This window comes from Pieris rapae, chromosome 20, assembly GCF_905147795.1.
Source record: "Pieris rapae chromosome 20, ilPieRapa1.1, whole genome shotgun sequence".
NCBI classification, from domain to species: domain Eukaryota; kingdom Metazoa; phylum Arthropoda; class Insecta; order Lepidoptera; family Pieridae; genus Pieris; species Pieris rapae.
The window spans coordinates 875,041-897,003 of NC_059528.1; the positions used below are offsets into that span (position 1 = coordinate 875,041).

The window sequence follows — 21,963 nt, forward strand, 5'->3', positions numbered from 1 at the left end:
ATAATTTCTTAGCAGTACTCATAAAGCGAGCCCTGGGCTTTAGTCAAGATGCCTTAACTTAAAATTAAAACTAAATTTGTATAAAAGTTGTCGACACGAACTGTCATTTTCATACAAAGTCTTCGACTTCCTTAATCATGATGTGCAACTTGACTAACTTTAAAAGAATTATTAAATATTTTTAAAATATTAAATAATGATATGTGAAATCTCAATTTTTAAATCCAATGAAAGGTTTTGTTAAAGTTGGTGGTTTTAAAATTTTGTCATATGGCCCTTTCAGGCCCGGCAGCATTTGCCATTTGTGGGCCATAGCATAACCTGTGGCTATTACTTCCCAACCTTGTAGTCTGTGGTACTTTTTCTCTTTTCAGTTGCTATGGCGCCAGATTTAGATTTTTCTTTCAAACAATAAATTATAGTTATAGTTTAGTGTAATGCAATGTAAATTATAATTGTATACAATTAACAAGATCTAAGAAAAATCACTGTTTGTAGTTATGTAGGTCTCGCGTGTCATAAGTTTTGAAATTAATAAAATTACGTTTATGAAATGTTAAAGTTGTTAAATGGCAAGGGGGTTTGCTTTTTCACAAAATGAATAATGCCCAAGAAGAAGTCGGAAACGACATGTGTAAAAACCACACTGGAAGATCCGAGAAGGGTGAAATATTGTTGATTTCTTGTAAAATATTCCTTTTACAAACTTTGAATGGATAGTCTGTTATTCTCTTATTTGCAGATTTTTACAGGGTTTGTCCTTCAAAATTAAGTAAGCGTGAGCTAGAAGACATGTACTTTGCTCTTGTTGAAAATAACATGGATCTTAAAAAAACTGCAAATGGGCAGCGGGAACAGATCAAACTTTTGAATACTAAAGTCCAGAGGATGATTGCTCAACGACCCACTACTACTAAGGAGCTAAAGGATTGCTGCATTAATAATAAGGCTATTATAAATGAGCAAAAGGAAGTGTATGTATATTTTGTTAATATAATTTGTTACTATATTATATTTCCTGTATGTTTTATATCAAAATTACAGCTAAATCCACCTTACATTACCTTAGTGATTTAAAATTATAGAAAATAATTAAGGATTCTCCAACAAAAACATTACATTTGGTGTTCTTAATTAAATCAAGAACTGTCTAAGGTTTTGTTAAAATTCACAAGACCCTTAATATCTGATGTTCCTCTGAATTATCACATAATTTAACTGAGAATGCTTAATTTTCTGTGCTAATATTTCTTCTTATTCCAGCATAGCTGATTTGAAAAAAAGTAATAATCGCTTAACGGAAAGGATACGCTTGCTTAACATGAGACTCTGCTCTGCAAAGCAGTTTCTCAAAAAAGGCCAATTACCAAGCAGTGCCCGATGCCCAAAATGTTGCAATGGTTTGCCTGTATCTGTTAAGTAAGTATTCATATGTTTGTGTCTATCATTAAAATACTAACTATACTACTTAATAGTTAATGCATAGCATACAGCCTAGCAGTCCCGGGCTTCATTTCTGACAATATATTTTAAGTTAATAGCTATGGGTATATGGGATACTTTTGAGTTGTTCTATGTCATCTGAAATTCAGTTAAACAGACATATGTCAGATTGATTGTTTGTTAAAGTTTGGGATCCTAATGGTATAGTGGTTTTTATCTGACTCAAGTAACTGAAGAAGAAATTTAATAATTCAACATGTTGTATCTTATATATTTGTGGAAAGCCGTTAAACTTTGTCTGTGTCTTCAGGAATTCATCTACCACTGGTCTTAACACAGAACCCGTTGAACCCAGCATTAAATCAGCAAATGCATCCTGCCAATACCTTGCAAAGTAGGTAATATTATTTATTTGTAGTAAGAATTAAACTAAATTTATAATTTATGTAAAAATTATGAACCTATTGAGAGCATTATGTTTTCTAGTTCAAAACAATTTTGGGCCAGAAAATACTGGTTGTACACATAGTTTTTTCAAAACATATATAATATGTTAGACTCGGAATATGTTGCATCTACAATCCTCAACTAATGTGTTATAATGTTTAAATTGTCCTGTATAATTATTTTTTGCCAATAAATAGTCGTTTACAGTGTTACATCACCAACACCGGGATCTTCTGCAAGAGAACAGTGGGTACTTATTTTTTTATTTGTTAGTTTAAAAATAATGTTAAGTACAGATACCGGCAAACTTCTTGAGCAATAAGCAAGGGAGCAAACCAGTCAGCGCATCCACTTGTCACTCTCCCGCCGCCTATCACTGGGAGATACCTAAAAATCGCTTCTATAGGCAAGGACATTTGTCCAAGATGTTTGCCGGTATCTGTCATAATAATAATAATAATCTTTATTTCTTCTCTCACATATACATACAAGGTTACAAGGATTAAAACTAAGATGATAACATTTGACTTAGACTGGTCTCTGTAACAGGAGACCTGAGTGACAGATAGCCAGCCTCTCAACCACCGAACCGGAACACGTACAATAGGTCATTTTTCTTCTATTGTATACATTGTATATATACAATAGAAGAAAAAAGTAAACGCTAAAAGAAAAACACTGCAAACAGAGATGTAAAATTAAATTTGGTGTGTGTGTGCGCATGCGCTTTGAGTGTTTCTATGTGTATGTGTGTGCGTGTGTGTGTGTGTATGTGTGGGTGATTGGGTGTTTTACAGAGTAACAGTTAATAAATCTTCTGTTTCATCATAACTCAACGTCTATATAGTATATAAAGATATTCAAGCCAATTTATCTTTTTCATAGGAAACAAACATAAGATACTAGGCTTTAATAGTTGATGTTTGTGTGGTCAAACGGTCTAGGAATAATATTCAGAGTTGAAGCTTTTTAAGCTAAAATTGTATATGAGAAAGGACATATAAAAGAAAGGCAAATAGACGGTCTGTCTGTTTGATCAATGAAGTAGATGCAGAAACATGTCTGTAATGTTGAACTTCCTAAAACCTATAAAGGAGAGTTCTTCATATAATTGATGCTTAGAAATAAATCTTTTGTAATTAATTATTTAGGCTTGTGGCTCCAGATAAGACAAATGAATTGTGCGATCAGAACAAATGCCGTACTGCTATGGAGGAGCTTAAACAGAAAACAATATCGCTACAAAAGGTAAAATATTTAAGAATGTATCGAATAAGGCTTTTAGCTTGCTTGTTGTGTGTTTTTATTTTAGGAATAATTAAAAAAAAGAGATATGCTAAAGAGCCAATACCCCCGGTATTGGCTATTACCTCAACATGCTTTATTGTAAGAGCAATTAATTAACAGCCTTGCTTCTCAAACTAAGACAACCTTAATAAGAAAAATCTAAAGACATGTTCTACTTGTTACATATCTGTAATAGATATCATAGACATAATTTTTTTTGATGCTTTCATACCTTGATAAATTTTCCTTTATTTGTAATTCTAGTTTCTATAACTAAAATTCTTATACGTAACCGCGGCTCGCTTAGATGCTTTCTTAGTTACTTTTAATTTTTCTGTGAGTAGGCTATCTCGCTATTGCAGTTAAATTAATAATACCGTAATTTTGTTTATTATTATTTTCATGAGGTTTATATTGAATATTAGTTTTTAGTGTTTGCCTGTGCATGCATGTTGTTTTTGAACATATAAATATAAAAAAAACATTTTGCGATTGTAAAATCATTATTAAATTTAAAATCTAGAATATAGTTTGTATGTCACTCGCGCTTTTGTTAGAGCAAATGATATACAGAGATAAATAGAGTTAGAGAGATGAATTCTTACTATAGTGGTCTAAGATCCGTCTGCAAGATTAGTGCGTAATATTATAGGAGCTATCCCAAACGCACGAAGAATATGCGTCGCGTATAAAAAAGTTGGAAGATGAAATGGCGCGTCTCAATGCCGAGAACGTACGCGTGCGTTCGGAGTCTACGTCCAGCGATCATCGTCTGGAACGACAGAGAGGGGAGATATCAGATTTATTGCTAAGGTTGAGAAAGTGCGAGGCCCAGTGTGGTAAATATTAATTGTTATAAGTTTTTTAGCTTAGCTTATTTCCGTGTCATTTTGAAACATGGAATATGTTAAATTATTGTGCATCTATTGAGTTGAATGCTGTTATTGCTAAGTATTTTTTTAAGGCGAAAACATCAATTACCCTAATGTATAATTAGCTACTTATAGCTAGTTAAATGCAAATAATTTTTTTTGACATAATAGAAAATATTCATATGTTTGTTTACCTTAAATAATTTGGTAACAAAAATTCAATGGCGCAACAATCTTTTTAGGTCTGGGCCTCAGATCTCTGTGTCTGTTTCATGATTATTCCTTCTTCTAATAGGCAAGCAGGTGATCAGCCTTCTGTGCTTGACGCACGCCCCCAATTTTTTGGTCTAAGTCAAGCCGGTTTCCTCGCACCGTTCGAGCGAATGTTAAATGCGCACATAGACAGAAAGTCCATTGGTACACAGCCGGGGATCGAACCTACGACGACCTCAGGGATGAGTGTGGTACGCTAAAGCCATTAGGCCAACACTACTCAGAGCAGTGTTTGGTTACAAACTGATGACGTCATACCGGTACTAATAAAGTTATTCTAATGGACTGGTTGGAGAATCCCACAAGGTCTTAGGAAGAGCAGCACTTTCCTTCTTCCACAGATAATGTTTGAATCTTTTGATCGTTCAATCTATTTCAGAGCACTTGTCAGTCCAGTTAAAGATAGAGAGAAGTCGGTCGGCGGAACTAGAGATGCAATCGAAGGCTTTGAATATGTCTTCCACCATCGCTACAGCTGTTGAACAGCATATAGCCGGATTAAATGTGTGATATTTTTTAGTTTTTTTTTATTCATTATAAATATAAGCGGGCTGGAATAGTTTAAAATTAAACTGTGGTATAATAAATCTTTGAAATGTTGGCACCTTTTTATGGGTTTAAAAGAGATTTTGTTTTTTTTTTTGTATTGCAGTTGAAAAGGGATGAAATGGACACCAAATTAAAAGGGGATGTGTCAGCTCAAAGTATCGACAACAGTTCTATGGTAAGTGTATTTTTTTTTGTTATTGTCTTTTTTCATACCAGTACAAAATCATTCTTACCAGTTTTAGGGTATGTGGTGGTGTGCTGGTTTTTAGATTAGACAAAGGAATAATAAAATTGTGTTAAGAATTAAGTAATTTAATTTAATTATTATTTAATACGTATTAGACATAAGATTTATTACTAACAAAACACACAAAAAATAATAATAATCAAAAAAGGAATAAGGTACATTTTAAGTGTGTATTGTGTGTGTGTGTGTTGTGGCAATAATTGGCCTGACTGGTCGCTGATCATTCTGCCAGATACAACAGTTTACGCATAATAATAATAATAATAGATGAAAAACAATAATAGTAAAAATATACAGTGTAAATAAATAATTCTTGGAAGATTTGTGTGTAAAAGTACATTTGTGTGTGTTGTAAATGAAAAATGAGAATAATTATTACTACTATAACAACTAGATAAATAAATATTTTACTTGTTCATGTTATTGTGAGTGGATTTGTAAAAGTATTTTTTATTTATTTATTGTATTACTGTATAAAATTTGGAGCCATTCTTGCTCATTTCTAAAATGCTATTGGTAGAAATTACTAACAATTTTCATAGTAATACATAAAATACTAAAGCCTCTACAGTCTACTTGTCTATTTAGAAATATATATTACATAGATGCCATGATGATATTTTAGGCAGAAAAATCTCCCCACGCGCCATCATTTTTAAATAGGTACGTAAATATATCGATTTTTCAGTATCATTGCCAGTTCCAGTTAATAGTTCCCAATAACTCTATTTCATCTCAAACGGACAAAGTATCAGAAGCGAGTGCGGAAAAAATTATTAATCGGCCTTCAGATGATTCAGGGTACGCTGATATTAGCAATGCTTCTTGTGAGGTTAGTTTTTTTGACTGACATCATATAATTAATGTATTGTACATATATTAAAAATATTAAAATCTAATCTTTAGCATGGCTCCTGAATAAAAAAAGTGCGCGCATACAAAGTACGAATGTTAGAAATGAAACTTCTTTGTAAATTAATTATTACCATGTATTAGATCACTCCATGTATTTGTAAATGTATATTCACACTGTTTACACACTGTATACGTGCTAATGATAGTATAAATAAATAAAAAAATCTGCGTTTCCTGCACAAGTTATGCGACAGAATTGCCATCTAAAGTTCTAATTTAACTAGTTAACAAATACCTCAACCAATAGTGTATATTTTTCCTCGATCTCCCTTTCTCACTCGCTCTCAATCGCTCTCTCCCTTTTCTTCGACAAAAACGCTGCACATCTTCGTGACGTAAAATAGCTTAATATAAAAAAAGACGGAATGTATTATATGTGAGACGTTTCTTATTTATTAGATAACTAGCAGACTCAGCCCAGCGTTGCTCTGGCTAAGGTTTTTGTTATATTACATAGTAGTAAACTATTCAAGGGAAACGTTAGTATTACATTACTTATGTGAAAGGTTGGTACTTTTAACACAGCGCCATCTGTTAGAATTGTATCAAATAATAAGCAAATAATTTGCAATAAAATAAAATTGCTACTATAATTAAATATCTAAGCTATCATATCTCTTAAGTTGGACCAGACTGCTCACGGTGTGCCAATTTAATTTAAAATCGGTTAAGTAGTTTAGGAGTCCATCGCGGACAAACATCGTGACAGGAGATTTATCTATATTAAGATTCTCATGATGATAATAGTGATATGGATAAAATCAAATAAAAATGACAAGGGAATACCTCCAATTCTCTCTCAAAACAAGGCAACGCACTAACAAAAATGAGCTGCGGTGACTATTTCAGTACATAAATATCGTAAAGATGATATTATTATTTTGAAGTTATCTAGTGGATATAACTTTGATTTAATTCTTATTTGTGCCTAGGAAATCTAACACCCGTTTATAAGTAAAATCGTTTGTATTGTAGGAGTCAACCAAAAAGGATAACAAAGTCGTGAATGAAATTGCCGCTCTTCAAGAGCAGTTGGACAATTTGAAACAGTCGCTCGTAAGTCGAAATCAATTATATACAGTTTGACAATTTCTTTATGTAGAGTTTTTGTAAATAAAATGATACATCTTAGGGTAAAGGTATGATTCCAGTATGTTGAACTGGCACAGTATTGCACAGCGTACGGCAAAAATTGTTGCTTTGGTCGACTCACTCCAGCGTACAAACTCAAACTTCCCGTCCATATTAGCAACTGTTGGCAAATATTCTCAGTGAACAAGTGCGCGCACAAAATTTACACACAGGATCGCCAGTGGTCAGAAGCTAAACGCGAAACGCGCTTAGTACGTCTAAAGATTTGCAGATGTTTATAAATAAATGTTCAAGACGAGGTTCAGAGAACTGACGGCCAACCTCCAGTAATGGAGTGGCACTTGAAGAAGAAGAAGAAGATAAACAAATGTGCCGCAAATTTTGGTGGAATCGTACCTTACGACAAGAACTTTGATTTGACATACGAAATTATTATAAGAGAGTTGAAACAACCTGCATGTTTCTCAATATGTCATCGCGTGATATTCTTGTAATATTTATTTCTAGTTTGGAAATTTATTTTTTGATCGAATAATTGTTTTATTTAGGGAGAAAATCGAGAGATTGATTTTGACGAGTCCGTTTTACTAAGAAGAAAGTCTTGTTTGGAAAGACCATCGTGCAGTAAAAAAGATAGCAAAAAGTAAGTGTTTTAATAACGGGTTAAATATTGAATAAAAGTAGTTTTATTATGTACTAAGTGTATAAAGATTGCGGGAATATCACAAATCTACTACACCGATTTCGATAAAACTTCGGCCTGTATTATAAATTCTAGTGACGTCAAAATGAATTCTAGTTTCAAGATGTATGAATCCATCCATCTCCGTATGAAGTTTAGGCAGCGTTAAAGATAAACCGAGAGATAGTGACACAAAATACTAGGTAATTTGTACCAGTATGGCGGTTCACACACTACTGCCTCTCATTTTTGTATGGATTCGGAAAGTACTAGAATCTTTGTGGAACAAATCATTTGACACTCGTAATTAATCCGACGAGTTTGACTAACTCCCACACGATTGGGCCGCCGGTGCCAGCGCTATGACCATCCTTTTTCTTTTTTTCATTGCGTAATAACCCCTAAAGAACCGACATATTGACCCAATATTTTGTGTCACTATCTCCCGGTCTAAGACGAGATTGTTGTTTTGAAATACTAATTATAATATAGTCCTTATTGAACATAAGGTCCATATTGATTGAAAGTGAAAGGTCGTGAAATTTTAGAAAGTAAAAAATTTGATAGTAAAATGTATTATTATCCATCTCTAACATTTTCATATTATTACAATTTTTTTTAAAATAAAGCTAAAACTTAATTTTTCAGTCCACCAGTGCCTGGGGATGACGATTTTCTTATAAGGACAAATCGGCTCAATTCTGTCAAAAACACACACGAATGGTGTAAAGAATATGATAGAAGTGACGCTGGTTCAACTATCTGTGATAATGGTCCATCCATCGTATCTGAAGTGAAAGATAAAGACAAATGCAATTCTGATAAAGAAAACTATACGAATGAACAGTATTATGAAAAGGATATTTTTAATATCAAAGATGTACCAAAACTTGATTTAAGCGATGTTAACGAATCCAACGAAGGAAACAAAACATATAGAAAAGATAATGATGAAAAAAACGCTAAAAACGCTAGTGAATCAAACGATAGTTTTCAGTTCACAAAAGAAACGATAACAAAAATTGATGGCAAACTTGTCTCTCAACCCTTTAATGCGACAGAAAGAAAAGCATCGATAGATGACTTTCAAACAGAGGTAGATGATTATCAAGAAAATAATTTTACAGGACCATCGAATATAAGGAAAACTTCGATACCAAAAATTGAATCTAAGGAAATTGGCAGGCAGTTTGTGTCGACCGGTGTTGATCCTATAGACTTGCCTTTGGATAAGCTTAAAGAAACAGGTGTTCATATTAAAGATACACCGTTGTCTTTATCAGAAAAGAATCGCCTTGGTGAGTTTACTTTGTTGTATTAAAAAAAAATATTTCTGCTTGAAGAAGAACTGCATATTTCTAGATAACTAACTAAACTAACAAAAAGTCATCATTTTGTCAAGTGTATTAGACATACTTGGTCGTATTACGATGTTACGATGTTGTTTCTATCTAAAATTTATTTTAACTTTGGTAAACAATATCACTTTCAATTTGGTGTATGTTTTGTTAGGCCTTAAAAAACTAAAGTTTAATACTTTTATGTTTTAACACAAACTCGTATAAATATAATATTATGGGGGCGAGAACGCTTATGGATCTGTTAATAAAGCTCGATCAATTCAACATCTAGATTTTTGCTTCGGGGTATCGGAACTATACGGACATAAAACCATTTGGCAAGCATAGTAAACTACACTTAATTAAAATGACTGCCTTCTAACTGATATAGACAATATCGGATTGACGTATACGTAGCTCCGTATACGTCAATACTTGACGTAAACTTCGTACTTTTTCCCGGGTGTTAGTTTGTAATGGTGTTTAATTTTTAATTCGTCATACGACATATGAAGTACATAAAATTTTGTTGAAATTAGAAATATGTGAGCAATCAGTTCGCGTGTGTACTTGTCCGGAGTCCGTCCGTCGCGGGACGTCCATGTTCCGATCGTGTAGTGGTACGCTTCGCTTCACAACCACGACCTCTAACAGCAAGTTTCGGAAGTGCAATTGCGCCGATAATTTATCTCTGGACATGAAAGGTTTTCAATTAACTTATATTAAACGGTTTATCTGGAAGTTTAAGAAATCTTAATTTGATAGCATTCATTCATTTATTTTTTTTAATTGAATATTATTTTTTAAATTTATAAATCGCTTGCCCTGGAGAACAAAGTTGTAAAAGCAAAATCTATTTTCATCAGGAACAATAAAAGAAGGTTATGCTATTAGGCTATTAGTACTAGGATACTAAGTACATTACATATACAAATATATATCAAATAAAAGATATTTTTTCCTATATGTCGATTAAAATATTGTATTATGTAGTAATTAGTGTAAATGTTAAAAATAATTGCATATTACATTTATTTATTTAATTAAACTAAAGAGCAAAAGCGTTTAACGAATGTTTCACTGTTTAAACATAACTATGGACCCAGTAACCGTACATTACGACAGTATTTATGTCGAATGTCTAGTCTGCAATAATTTATTACCTTGGTGAAACAGATATATATTATTACCACTCTTTATTTGTTTTTAAACTGTCTCATTAAGTTATATGAATATTTCGTAGAATTACAATCTAAACTAAAACTATCCTTAATCCTTATGGTTGTTAATGTGGGATAGGTGGGATGTGTTATCTGTGTTTAAAGAATTTCATTTACATGAGAATCTTAATGTGTAAGTATATACGGGCGAGACACATGTCGCCATTAGCCGTCGCAATTTTTGTCTTCTATGTTCACTAAGGGTGCGTCCACATCAGGCGAATATGACGCGAATGTGTAGTTCGCGACCCGTTTACGAGATGCGCGCCTGCATTTTTATTCGTGCGAAACTTGGATTCGGAGTAACTATCCAATCTATTTTTAAATATATCTTCGTGGTTTTTTTTTTATTTTTCTGTCAAAATTCTGATAAAAATTAAAGTTTATATTAGCCCATCACATAAGGAAGTAAAAAATGTGAAAATAGTGCATTACCAGTTTGTTCCTCGGGGCAAGCGATATTCAAAGTAACAAATATTTTTTCTTTAATATTTGATGATTATTTTTAGCGGTTTTGTTATAGCGTATGCATTGTTTCAGACGTAAAAGATTCCCAAACTTGCGTTCGTAAATCAACGCCACACGGTACATTTGTTCTGCAGGGCGAGGCAATATTGGACGCGATGTCCCCCAACACAACAGGCTGTGAAGTATCCTCCTTGACAGATTTGCCTTCGGATAGAACAGGTATTTTATTTAATTAATTCCCGTAATGGGGATAACTTGATCTATGTTTATGTAAAATAATAAAACAGTAGTTGGTAATTGGTATGTATTTTTTTTTCAAATCAGTCTTTTATGTACTTAATTAAAATTATGTAATACGTTTTTCAATCCGATAAGAAATTCATCGCAAATAATTCATTTATTAAAGACTTTAATTGTTTTTTCTATAATCACCGAGGTGATAAGTTCTGCACCTGACATATTATGTTAATATTAAAAATCTAATATAATGTGACATACTCTATTTGTTGATTGGGCATATATAATGAAAAGTATCAGTATATATACATACATACATTTTTGTTTTCTAAACATTTTCAAATGCTCGCGATTTTAGCTGTAAGTGGGCGCACATCGCTAGGGGAAGATAAGGGCACATATACACGAAGCGACGAAACGCCGCGCTCAACTACGGACTACGGATCGCTCAGCGAAGGCGAAATACCGAATTCTGGACGTATGTATTGAAGTTTTTGTATCTGCTATAAAAATCTAGATAGCGGAATTATATTAGAAGCAGAAAAATGCCTTCACGCTTCAAGCCGCCATTTTGATTTACTCACAGCGAGCCGTCGTACTTATCTCATTCACAAGAGACCGAATTTTTCATATTGTTAAATTTTTAGTGTAAGGATTAATACCAGACTAAGTCAAATTGTTTCTATTATAATATATAATTATTTTCATTTACTAGATATACAATTGGGCTATAAACTAGTAAATAATTAACTTACTTTCTATGTAATTAGGTTTAGTTTTTCCACACTTACCATAAAATTTTTGTAAGTACCGCGACTCATATTCTATGTTAAATATAGGACATATACATTTCAGGTAAACGTCCTTCGATAGGTGAAGCGCCTCTTGATGTTAATTTACGACGTCGGTAAGTTTCGTATTTAAATTTGCAAGTATGTATACGTAAAAACTGATTGGCTTTTAAGCCATTTTCCTGTGCTCTTAACCTGTTGCTGAACGGCCTATGTTACTTTACAAAACAAATTCTGTTGGTATTTTCATGCTTTTTTTAATGCACCTAAATAATGTCTAATTTAAAGTCAAGCTTTGCGCCATAATTGTGTGACAATCTAAATATTTTAGAATACTGACACACACACACACTGGTGGAGACCCAATGACACAGACTCTCTCACAAGCATTTCCCACGATAGAAGAAAAACTATTTATTTATATTAACTATTTATACATATTTGTAGCTTGTGTATTATGAAGTTTTTGTTAGAATAATAAAAAAAATATTATTATTATATTCATTATTTAATATAATATATATTTATTTAGAATTTATTTATATTTTAACTATGTTAAAATATATTTTTAGAGAAACATCGACTTCAGAAAAAATGGAGGATACATTGCGTGCGATCAGCGAAGAGTTATCGAGATGTAGGCATTTGTTACAGATGCAATCCTCACATGAGGTAATTCACTATTGAATGGTGTTTAAATGTATTCTAATACAAAAAAAAAACATTCTTTTAATATTACATTGTGAATCACTGCAAATATATATATAATTTGTGTTATATCGGAAATTATTTGTTACAGTCAACAGTAGGTATTATAGGTAGTTTAAATATTGAGCTTCTTATTATATCTAGTTTTAGTTAAATTTTATTATACTAAAATATTCATGTATCACATGTAGAAACAAATTTTCAAAGTATCAAGATGATTATTCTCGAAGTAGCTCGGCTAAGATGAAATAGAAAAAAAGAATACGTTCTGGAATGCACAAATTAGTAGACCAGAAGAGTATGGCTTGCATGCCATACTAAAGTTGTATAGTGATTCTTTTACTGTCCTGCGTAGTGGTATATGTGTCGCAGTAAAGTAGTTAATTCAGAAAATTAATTGAATCTCTAGTCAGTTAATTAAAGATCGATATTCAATCAAGTCGCTAGCATTTTGATTGAAATAAAGCAGCATAGTAAGCGTTTAACTATCTGTCTGACCAAAACCCAACGTGTTGACTATTCTAACGGAACTTTAGCGACTATTGAATGTCGATCTGTCGGATCTTACTTTACATTAGCTACTCTTCGTTAATTGTACAAATAAACTCTTGAAAATTCTACGATTCGTATTTGAGAAAATGGACGCGGAAACTGAGAGTTTATAGAAAATATTTTGTATATAGTAACGTAGTTAATTAATAATTGTTACATATAACTTAATAAATATTATGTCGTTAGAAAATGTATGTAATGTAAGAATTAATAAATGTATTTTTAAATAAATGTAGTTTGAATTATGTTACATTTTAAGAGAACAGCATCGGATATATCACTTTGTATCCCCACCAAGATTTTCAACTACTTTAGAATGTCCATGGTTTCATTTGGTGAATTAGTCAAGGTTGCCTGTCGTGAGGAAGGAGGAAGGGTGTGGTCGACAGCAACCTTTTGTAGCCGTCTAAATTAAACTGCATCGCCGTGTACCGCATGTAGCAGTCGGTTTCGGCTGCAACATGCGGTCCGTCTATGGCCAGTGATAGCTTTTAGACATAAAAGATAATGTGACCAAAACTATATTGCATATTAAGAAAAATATTTCCTCAATCTCGTCTTAAGCGCTGTTAAATCTGTCCAACTTCATACAGAAGAAATGGTTTGACAGCTTTTGAAAATGAATTTATGTTTGATTGAAATTCTAGAGTACGAACCTTAAATAACAGAAATCTGAGTCTAAATTTGTCTAATTGTTATATGCTTTTTAATAGGCCGTTAACAAACGTAGTCACCAGTATTAGGGTTACTAATTAAATGATCATTAAACAGTCCTCCAGAACACCGCAAGACGCAACTTGTATGACAGAGTCAATTGACATCCTGAAACCTGATCAAAATCGCCGAAATCCCGGCCTTAATAATCGAATTATCCAAAAAGCGAATCTGAACATGGATACTCGCAACTTTGGGTCGAATACTCGAAATTCTGTGCTGGATAATCGCAGTGGCAACCGAATTGGCTTTGATAATCGTAGTAGCGAACTGTTGAGTCGGAAAAGTGGGTTGATACTTCGTAAATGCGATGCGAACGAGCGCGTCGGAGGTATTTCAGCTAAATGCGTGTTCACCCTGCACGTTGGGACGGTTATCTTTTCTGATCAGGTTTATTTTGTTTTTTTGTTTGTCTTATAAGAAAAATAACCAAGTTCTAAGTTTCGAATTTATCAGAATATATCAAATCCTTACACTATAATCTAAGTTTATTGTACCATTCTAATGGTCGTATGTATTTGAAATTGCTCCAGGAGCGTTTATTTGTTACAAATATACAAAAATACATTCCTCTTTGAAATATTTGTGTAGATGTCGTAGCCAACTACTTTAATTAAACATTCAATTAACAGCCTAGCAGCATTTAATAAACTGGCTAGCTAATGCTCAAACTATTCGTACGATAGAGCAATTATTTGGCAGAAATAAAAAGATGAAACATATAACATAAAATTATTTCTTTTAAAATTAAATTGGTTAAGTGAAATTCACTTTATTATTGTCACTATACTCTTCCATTGTACTTTTATTTTTCATGAAAGTTCATCAAAACACCATCAAATTTGTGGTTCGCTGACGCCATATTGTCGGTTTGAATAGTTTCCTTTCGAGTTTGTGAGTGGCAGAAAGTGGCAGAGAGTGAAATAAAGTAAATTTAAATTAACAGTCACAAGGCAAGTACTTAAACGTAATCGATCTGAGCCATTTTACTAGACTTTTTTCAACTGGCTGAACATCTTTCAGGCCGTTAGTTAAAAGGCTAGGCTGTCAATTAGATGTCAAATTAAGCTTGGTTGCGACATAATGTCGCTTATGAATCGACGTAGTGTTTTTTTGTTTATTTTTTAATTATTATTTTTAACTACAAAGGATTTGAAGTTCCATATTTTTTGCAGGACACCCAGTCTTTATTTTCAATCTCTAAATTGCTTAAGTAACCGTTAAATATTAATAAACGATTCTGAGTAGTGATGTATAACTTTTTAATGTTTTGTCCTATATATTATGTATGTTAGCAGCACGTTTTATTATTAAAATAATACTGATTTATTTCTATATCAATTAGGCAGTGATAAGCTCCCGTGGCAAAGCTTTAGCATTAACTTGGCGATTCTACGATCAGCCACCTAGTATGACCCATCAGCTCGCAGGACGAGTGATGCATTTTGATTTCTCATTGGAGTATGACATACGATTATCTCAGAACTTTCTAGATTATCTCAAACATGTAAGTTTTTCTACCTTTTTTCTTGCCGTATAGAAAATGCTAGAAACGAAATGTGTAATATTTGTGAAAGTTTGCTATTGCAAGACGACGCACTGTTAGAAGTATCCAAGTAATTGGATAAAAAAAGTATTAGTTTAAGTATTAAAATGAAAGCCAAATGTATATGCGCGACAAAGGATGATACTGAACTGATTTCATATTTTAAGTATCATTTCCCCTCTCGGTGGGAAATGCTGACTAAACAGAAGATATGTCAGCCAAATTGAGTGCAAGGTTATGATACAATAGAACGAAAGTTCTTTTATTTTATACCTCCCACTATGACAAAAATATTCCAGTGCTACACAGCCCTAAATGGTTCTTGGGCTCAGATTGCATCATCTTTGATAATTTTTATTTCATAGACAACTAGGTGTTTTGTCTGACACATGCCATAGATTTTTACATTTGAGACGTACCGTTTTTACGGACACGCACAAACAGTGCACGTTGAAACCACTAGGCCATGATATATCAGATAAGATTATCATGCTTATTTCTCTAGAGTCTACAGTATATTTATGAATTGTTCCCTGAGTCCATGTCCGTTCACGTACAAGTAGCGAGCGTACCAACGTACATGTACGCAGTTTAATCGCGACTGTAATTTAAGAAAATCTAGATTTTTAGAACAGTAAATGACAGGCAGAATTTGTTTTCTGTTAGGATGAGATGCCAATTATTGTGTGTGAGATAGACAAACAAGAGAAACCTTTCGCTAGCTGCCTTCTGCCGTTGCGTGACGCGTTGTTGCATACGAATAGAAGAGTCGATATGTCTTTGGCCCTGGTATTTCTTTTTTACTTTTTCCTTCACAGTTTTATTTTTTATACAATAAAAGTTTTTTCAAAAATAAAATAGTTTTCGAATACGTCTTATTGTTGAAATAGGTTTCCTTCATATCTTCTAAGACAACGTGTGTGATGTCCACTTATATCTCAAAAAGTACTAAACCGATTTTGATGAAATTTGATCCGGTTCAAAAGTTGAAATATACCTAAATTAAAAAGTATCACCGAAGTTCGAGTTACGAAAATTTCCACACAACAGACACAAATGTCAGACTAATAACGTCTTTTATCTAGTCGATTCAAAATAAAAAGTATATGTTATACATCTGGTATTAGATTTCCGGTACTGGTATTAAGAGTAAGGACACATCGATAAATAGCTTTACAATGAACGAAGAGTTGGGGGTGTTAGATGTGTGGTGTATGCTGCGAGTACCTCCCAGCATGATGGGAGTCATCAATGGCGTCATCTCACAGGTAAAAATAAATAAATTTTCTTTATAATAAAAAACTTGGTCATTTAATTATAATTAAAGTACTCTTAAGTGTAGGAATCTCAGCTGAACACTTTTAATGCCGGAGTGCTCGCGAGTGCGTTGCCGGCACTTTAAAATTTGGTCTGCTGTCTAGGTAATTAAATCAGTGGGAATACCTTAATGGGTAGGTAGCTGGTAGTGATTGTTAGAGCCTAGTTAATCATTCAATAATATTTTTTTCTAACTAATTTTTTTAGAAAAAAACGGTTTTATTAGAAAACCTTTTAAAAGCGCACAAATAAGTTGCTCAAAATCATGTGACGAATGTTTTTTCTACTAAGTTTCATATTATTATTATGGCAAAGATTTAAAAACTCGAAAGTTTTAACTCTGTAGACAATCGCAAGTTTCCATCATCACCCGTCATCCATGGAGCGGATAGTTGATGATGATCACTCGGATTTTCATCTCGATCAAGACCTCAACCTGCGTAGAACGAGTAAAACACAACTAACTGAGTCGGTATGTTACGATTTTTACTTTCTGGACTTTCATTAATCGTGATCTCTGTTTTAAAAATAATGCTTTTTATATACAAAATATCATTTTACTTTCTTAGATTCTAGTAGAAGAATTTGAATATTGACAAACTGCTGACACGGCTCTCGTGATTGGATCTATATATTATATTAAAAGCAGTTCTAAAATGTTATAATATATTTAAGATGTCGTTTAATAACAATAAATCAGATTTAAATATTGTCTAGGGAGCGTTCAAGTATTACGTCACGTAATTTTTTGAGATTCTTGACCCAACCTCCCTCCCCTCGCCGTAACATTTTTCTGTAACCAATAGTAAAACGTTTCGTTATCACCCAGTGATTCGTTAATTAACGTTTATGGCGTTATGTATCGGAATCCCTGTTACGTTTTACGTACGTTAACGTTTTACCCACAACACCCCGCCCCCCTTTTTGACAGCGTATACTATAATTACATTAACAAATGATCATAAACAGATTTAGAAATTTGAGGCCTAAGAAGGCTGTATCGCTACTGTATTTTTTATTTCATTACTTATGTTATTTTATTATTTTCAGAAATATTCATACGATTCAGAAAATATTTACGACATAATGAACTCCAAGAAATGGCGGCGATCGAGTAAGAATTAACTTGTTTGAATTGATTTTGAATTCGCTCAATTCTAATAACTTATTAACTAAGGTGCTTTGAAACATGCGGACGGTCTTCATAAGAAGTCGGTGACTATTCTGCAAAAAGTACCGCGAAGACCAACATCTTTGCCGACTTCACAGCTTATTGTTAGTAATCGTATTTAATAGAGCATCAAAGTTCGTTTAAATAAACATGATCCATTCCTTTAAAAAAATTAAACCTTTTAAAATTGCACCATAATTTTTTAATTATATCTTCATGGCTTTTTACCCAAAGCCAACCGCATTACGGATCTTCTCAGCCATTCATCTTGCTTTTGCTATGTACTTTTATCATCCATTATAACCGAACTAAATTCCAAAGTATGATCTTCTTAATGACTTCAATAGACAATATCTATTAAAAGTGTAGTATGATTTAATATATATCTAGACAGGTATTGTAGTATTGGATCCCGATATATTAACTGTCAAACCCCTGCCAATCTTACTATTACTTATCTCCCAATGTTACATCACACATACTTTTAAACGCTCTCATTCCACGGTTTTTTCGCTACTTTCATCCTTTCTCTTTTTTATCTATACTAATACTAATACTAATATAATATTATAAAGAGGAAAGGTTTGATTTTTTGTTTGTTTGTATGAATTGAATAGGCTCCGAAACTACTTGGCAGATTTGAAAAATTCTTTCACTGTTGGAAAGCTACATCATTCCTGAGTGACATAGGCTATATTTCATTTTCAAAAAAATAGGCATCCTTACTAAAATTACGATAACATTAACATTTGTTTATTATTTGATACAATTCTAACAGATGGCGCTGAGTTAAAGGTAGTTTAGTTTAGGTCCGTGTCGTGGTACCAACGTTTCACATAAGTTCTCCTACGGTTTCCCTTGATTAATTTACTACTATGTAATATAACAAAAACCTTAGCCACAGCAACGCTTGGCCGAGTCTGCTAGTATACCTATAAATAAACTTTAATATAATGAAATATTCTCTTATTATCCCGTTTTTGACCCAGCAATAAATAAATTAGAGCAGTGTTGGCCTAGTGGCTTCAGCGTGCGACTCTCATACCCAAGGTTCGATCCCCGGCTGTGCACTAATGGACTTTCTTTCTATGTGCGCATTTAACATTTGCTCGAACGGTGAAGAAAAACATCGTGAAGAAACCGACATGTCTTAGACCCAAAAAGTCGACGACGTATGTGAGGCACTGGAGGCTGATCACCTACTAGCCTATTACATTTCTTATATCTGAGGCGAAGACGTAAAGAGGTTGTAGCGCCACTGATTTATTAATTTTAATATGAATTCAAATTAGCGCCCTTATTCCATACCTTCCAATAACGATACACAATAATGAGTTTTTGTTTAAGTAGTATATTTTAAATGCCTATTCCATAATTTCCTAGGGAAAACTATCAGATGATAATAACACTTTGGATATAACGATTCTTTGGCTCGCGTTAAACGAAGAGTGTCGAGCGATGAACGATCCAATTGTTAAGCGGATATATGTAGCTTTCGCATTTCTGGGCAAATCCGGTGCGGATATGGAAACGCCCAGTAGTTTGCCAAAGCCGAGGAATTTTATGGATAAATGCCATTTTAATTTTAGGAAATGTAAGTCTATCAAGCTAAATATTAAAGTATTTGTTTCAGATGATTTCTGTAAAGTAGTTAGTCTGCTAATGATGTACGTACTTGTGCCAACAAACTTTAGATTACTGGCATTTCTTTGCACTAGGGTAGCATAAATATGACCTCTAAGACCTTTGGATGTTGGATTACTAGACAACTTTGCCACCCTCGCTCCAGGTATGCTGTATTACATCCTGGACTTCACAGTAGCCTTAACAAGGTTTGATGCCTTAGTCATAGTCATAATATCTTTATCCATTTAGGTAAACATGTACACTTATGAACGTCAAGAAAAACAAATTAAATTAATCGTAAATTTACATTTACCACCAGTTCGCAAGTCAAGGGCGTAGAGCGGGTAAGAATGCTTATGCATACCTTAGCAATTCCAACATGCCCGCCATTTACGTACAAGCACGTTAAGCACTCGGCCGGTATCGTACCACCCTACTAAGGGCAGAGGACAAATTTAATGTATAGAAAAAACTTGCTCTCTGACCGGGAATCGAACCCGATATCCGTCACCTAGCAGACAGGTTATATGACCGCTAGGCTATGAGGCCCTTGAATTCCTGATTATTTAATTATCCGTTGTGTATATGAAAAAATTGTTATAAATAATAGGATATTAAATCCTACAAATAATACTAGGACTATATAAGTGGTATAGCAGTAGAAACAGCTACTATCTGGCCTTACACGCTACGTCGTAGCACATTGCTACGATAAGTTGCAAGTTTTTATTTATAGCTTAAACAATAATAAATAAAAAAATAAACTGCTGGTCACACAATACGCATTCAAGTTCTTAAAATTAAAAAAATCTGATTTATTTTTAACAAGTTTATGAAATTTTAGCCTTTACAATAAACGAATGCGACGTGGTGGTAGTGGGGCAAATGGCGCGGCATCGCCAAGATAACACCACGTCCCCTGACCCAAAGGATTGTATTATCTTCTCCATCATCAGCGAACCACCTGAAGACCCACTCGGCTTGGAGAGCTGTGAGGATATCGGGTATTTTTAATTAATTTTTAATTTATAGATAATAAAATAATTAATAAATAAAAAAAATAAATAAAAATAAAATACGTTTATTTTGGAACATAAGATCTTCTAGGTATCACTTATTCCACGTCAATCAATTCGAACTTGTAGGCATCCCTACACATCGGCAAAGACAGAGGGTGTAGGCCGAGAGAAAAAGCCGGCGTAAAAAACTCTCGGTACTCTTTTAAAAAAGCAAATCATCAAACAATATTTAAAACAAATATATCAAATTAATTTGGCCTTAATTTAATTTTATATAAAAACTTATATTTATTTATTCTATTATATCTATAACCAAAATGTTTGTTGATATTACATGAATGCTTCGTGTAGCGGTTAATTGTATTATTGTAATTTATACATATTTGATAAAAAAAACGAATGTACAGTTTATAGACTGTACAATACTTCCTATCTCATTTTCTCCCATGTTAAATCTTATGATTAATCTGTTTGTCTCTTTTTAACACCTTTTCCGTTGCATCCGGTTTGACATCACAACGATTCTGAAGAAGTTTCACTTCGAAAATTGTAAAAAATCTCTGCAAATTAAAAAAATAATGGTATATTTAACAAAATGTCACCTGTTATGGCTTTTAGCTACGCCTACCTGTATCTCGGCGATACATTATCTTCACATGGCAACACTTATACTGAGGTGCTGCCTATCCGGACTCCGGATGAGGCCTATGTCTGTGGCCGATTAGCTGTGAGGATCGACGGGCTGGCAGTTATACGGGCCTGTGTTGAACGAACACGCGCTTCCAAGTAGATCCATTGAGTTATGACACCCTGGTACTTTTTGAAGCATCGATTTCTACTGCTCCAATAAGCCTATTGTAAGACAAGGTTAACTTTGACGTGTAATCAAATTAAATATAAATAAATAAATTGATATTAAATCTTTGATGTGTCTTATTTTTTTTAAATGGTAAAACTATCTGGGAATAGATCTAGTTAGCTATGAACCTAAATGATCCTAATCCTTGGGATTGATTTGCTCCAGTTCAAACAATTTGTATTAAACACTTGGCGATTGAAAAGAGTGGCGGAAAGTTTCTTGCCAGTTCTTCTTACCCGCTCTACGCCCTTGACTTGCGAACTGGTGGTAAATGTAAATTTACGATTAATTTAATTTGTTTTTCTTGACGTTCACAAGTGTACATGATTACCTAAATGAATAAAGATATTATGACTATGATACCCTTGTACTTTATATTTTCCTCTCATTGGTTCCATTCCTTATAGATAGCGAGGTAGTCGTGTATTTCTCGAGTAAAAAAAAGCACTTATATACCATTCTGGTACTTTTTGTTCGTTTGGTAATGTTTTTACTGTAAATTTTGAAAATATATATATTACTATAGAAGGGAGGGACGAGTATCTTAAATATCGTAGAACATCCCTACTTTTATGATACCAATGGAAG

General features: G+C 33.3%; 2 protein-coding genes across 7 annotated transcripts; both read left to right on the top strand.

The window, feature by feature from the left end:
* Nucleotides 1-390: 390 nt before the first annotated feature.
* On the top strand, nt 391-13,303 carry LOC110994965. 6 transcript variants are annotated; one of them, XM_022261897.2, is made up of 18 exons: nt 391-664; nt 743-974; nt 1,264-1,419; nt 1,754-1,837; nt 2,098-2,136; nt 3,042-3,138; nt 3,830-4,016; nt 4,702-4,826; nt 4,975-5,046; nt 5,807-5,950; nt 7,009-7,089; nt 7,674-7,768; nt 8,456-9,105; nt 9,687-9,851; nt 10,908-11,054; nt 11,431-11,550; nt 11,928-11,979; nt 12,436-13,303. In XM_022261897.2, exons 1-18 carry the CDS (start codon nt 598-600, stop codon nt 12,548-12,550), a joined length of 2,628 nt encoding a protein of 875 aa, XP_022117589.2. In that variant the 5' UTR covers nt 391-597; the 3' UTR covers nt 12,551-13,303. The 6 variants fall into 6 exon arrangements, with proteins under 6 accessions (XP_022117589.2, XP_045488706.1, XP_045488705.1 ...); XM_045632750.1 differs by lacking the exon at nt 9,687-9,851; XM_045632749.1 differs by lacking the exon at nt 5,807-5,950.
* A 711-nt stretch (nt 13,304-14,014) lies between these two features.
* LOC123690044 lies at nt 14,015-21,356 on the top strand. Its single transcript, XM_045632534.1, has 10 exons — nt 14,015-14,227; nt 15,183-15,344; nt 16,050-16,172; nt 16,511-16,651; nt 17,047-17,172; nt 17,751-17,814; nt 17,878-17,975; nt 19,255-19,465; nt 20,342-20,501; nt 21,135-21,356. The coding sequence occupies exons 1-10, from the start codon at nt 14,015-14,017 to the stop codon at nt 21,304-21,306; spliced, it is 1,470 nt and encodes a 489-aa protein (XP_045488490.1). The 3' UTR covers nt 21,307-21,356.
* Nucleotides 21,357-21,963: the final 607 nt, after the last annotated feature.

Excerpts from the sequence above, each read along its gene's own strand:
- LOC110994965 (XM_022261897.2), top strand. The coding sequence starts at position 598 with ATGAATAATGCCCAAGAAGAAGTCGGAAACGACATGTGTAAAAACCAC. Across the intron at positions 2,137-3,041 it reads GGATCTTCTGCAAGAGAACA|GCTTGTGGCTCCAGATAAGA; the intron begins GTGGGTACTTAT and ends TTAATTATTTAG. Across the intron at positions 11,980-12,435 it reads GATGTTAATTTACGACGTCG|AGAAACATCGACTTCAGAAA; the intron begins GTAAGTTTCGTA and ends ATATATTTTTAG.
- LOC123690044 (XM_045632534.1), top strand. The coding sequence starts at position 14,015 with ATGGATACTCGCAACTTTGGGTCGAATACTCGAAATTCTGTGCTGGAT. Across the intron at positions 17,173-17,750 it reads AAACACAACTAACTGAGTCG|AAATATTCATACGATTCAGA; the intron begins GTATGTTACGAT and ends TATTATTTTCAG. Across the intron at positions 19,466-20,341 it reads CCATTTTAATTTTAGGAAAT|CCTTTACAATAAACGAATGC; the intron begins GTAAGTCTATCA and ends ATGAAATTTTAG.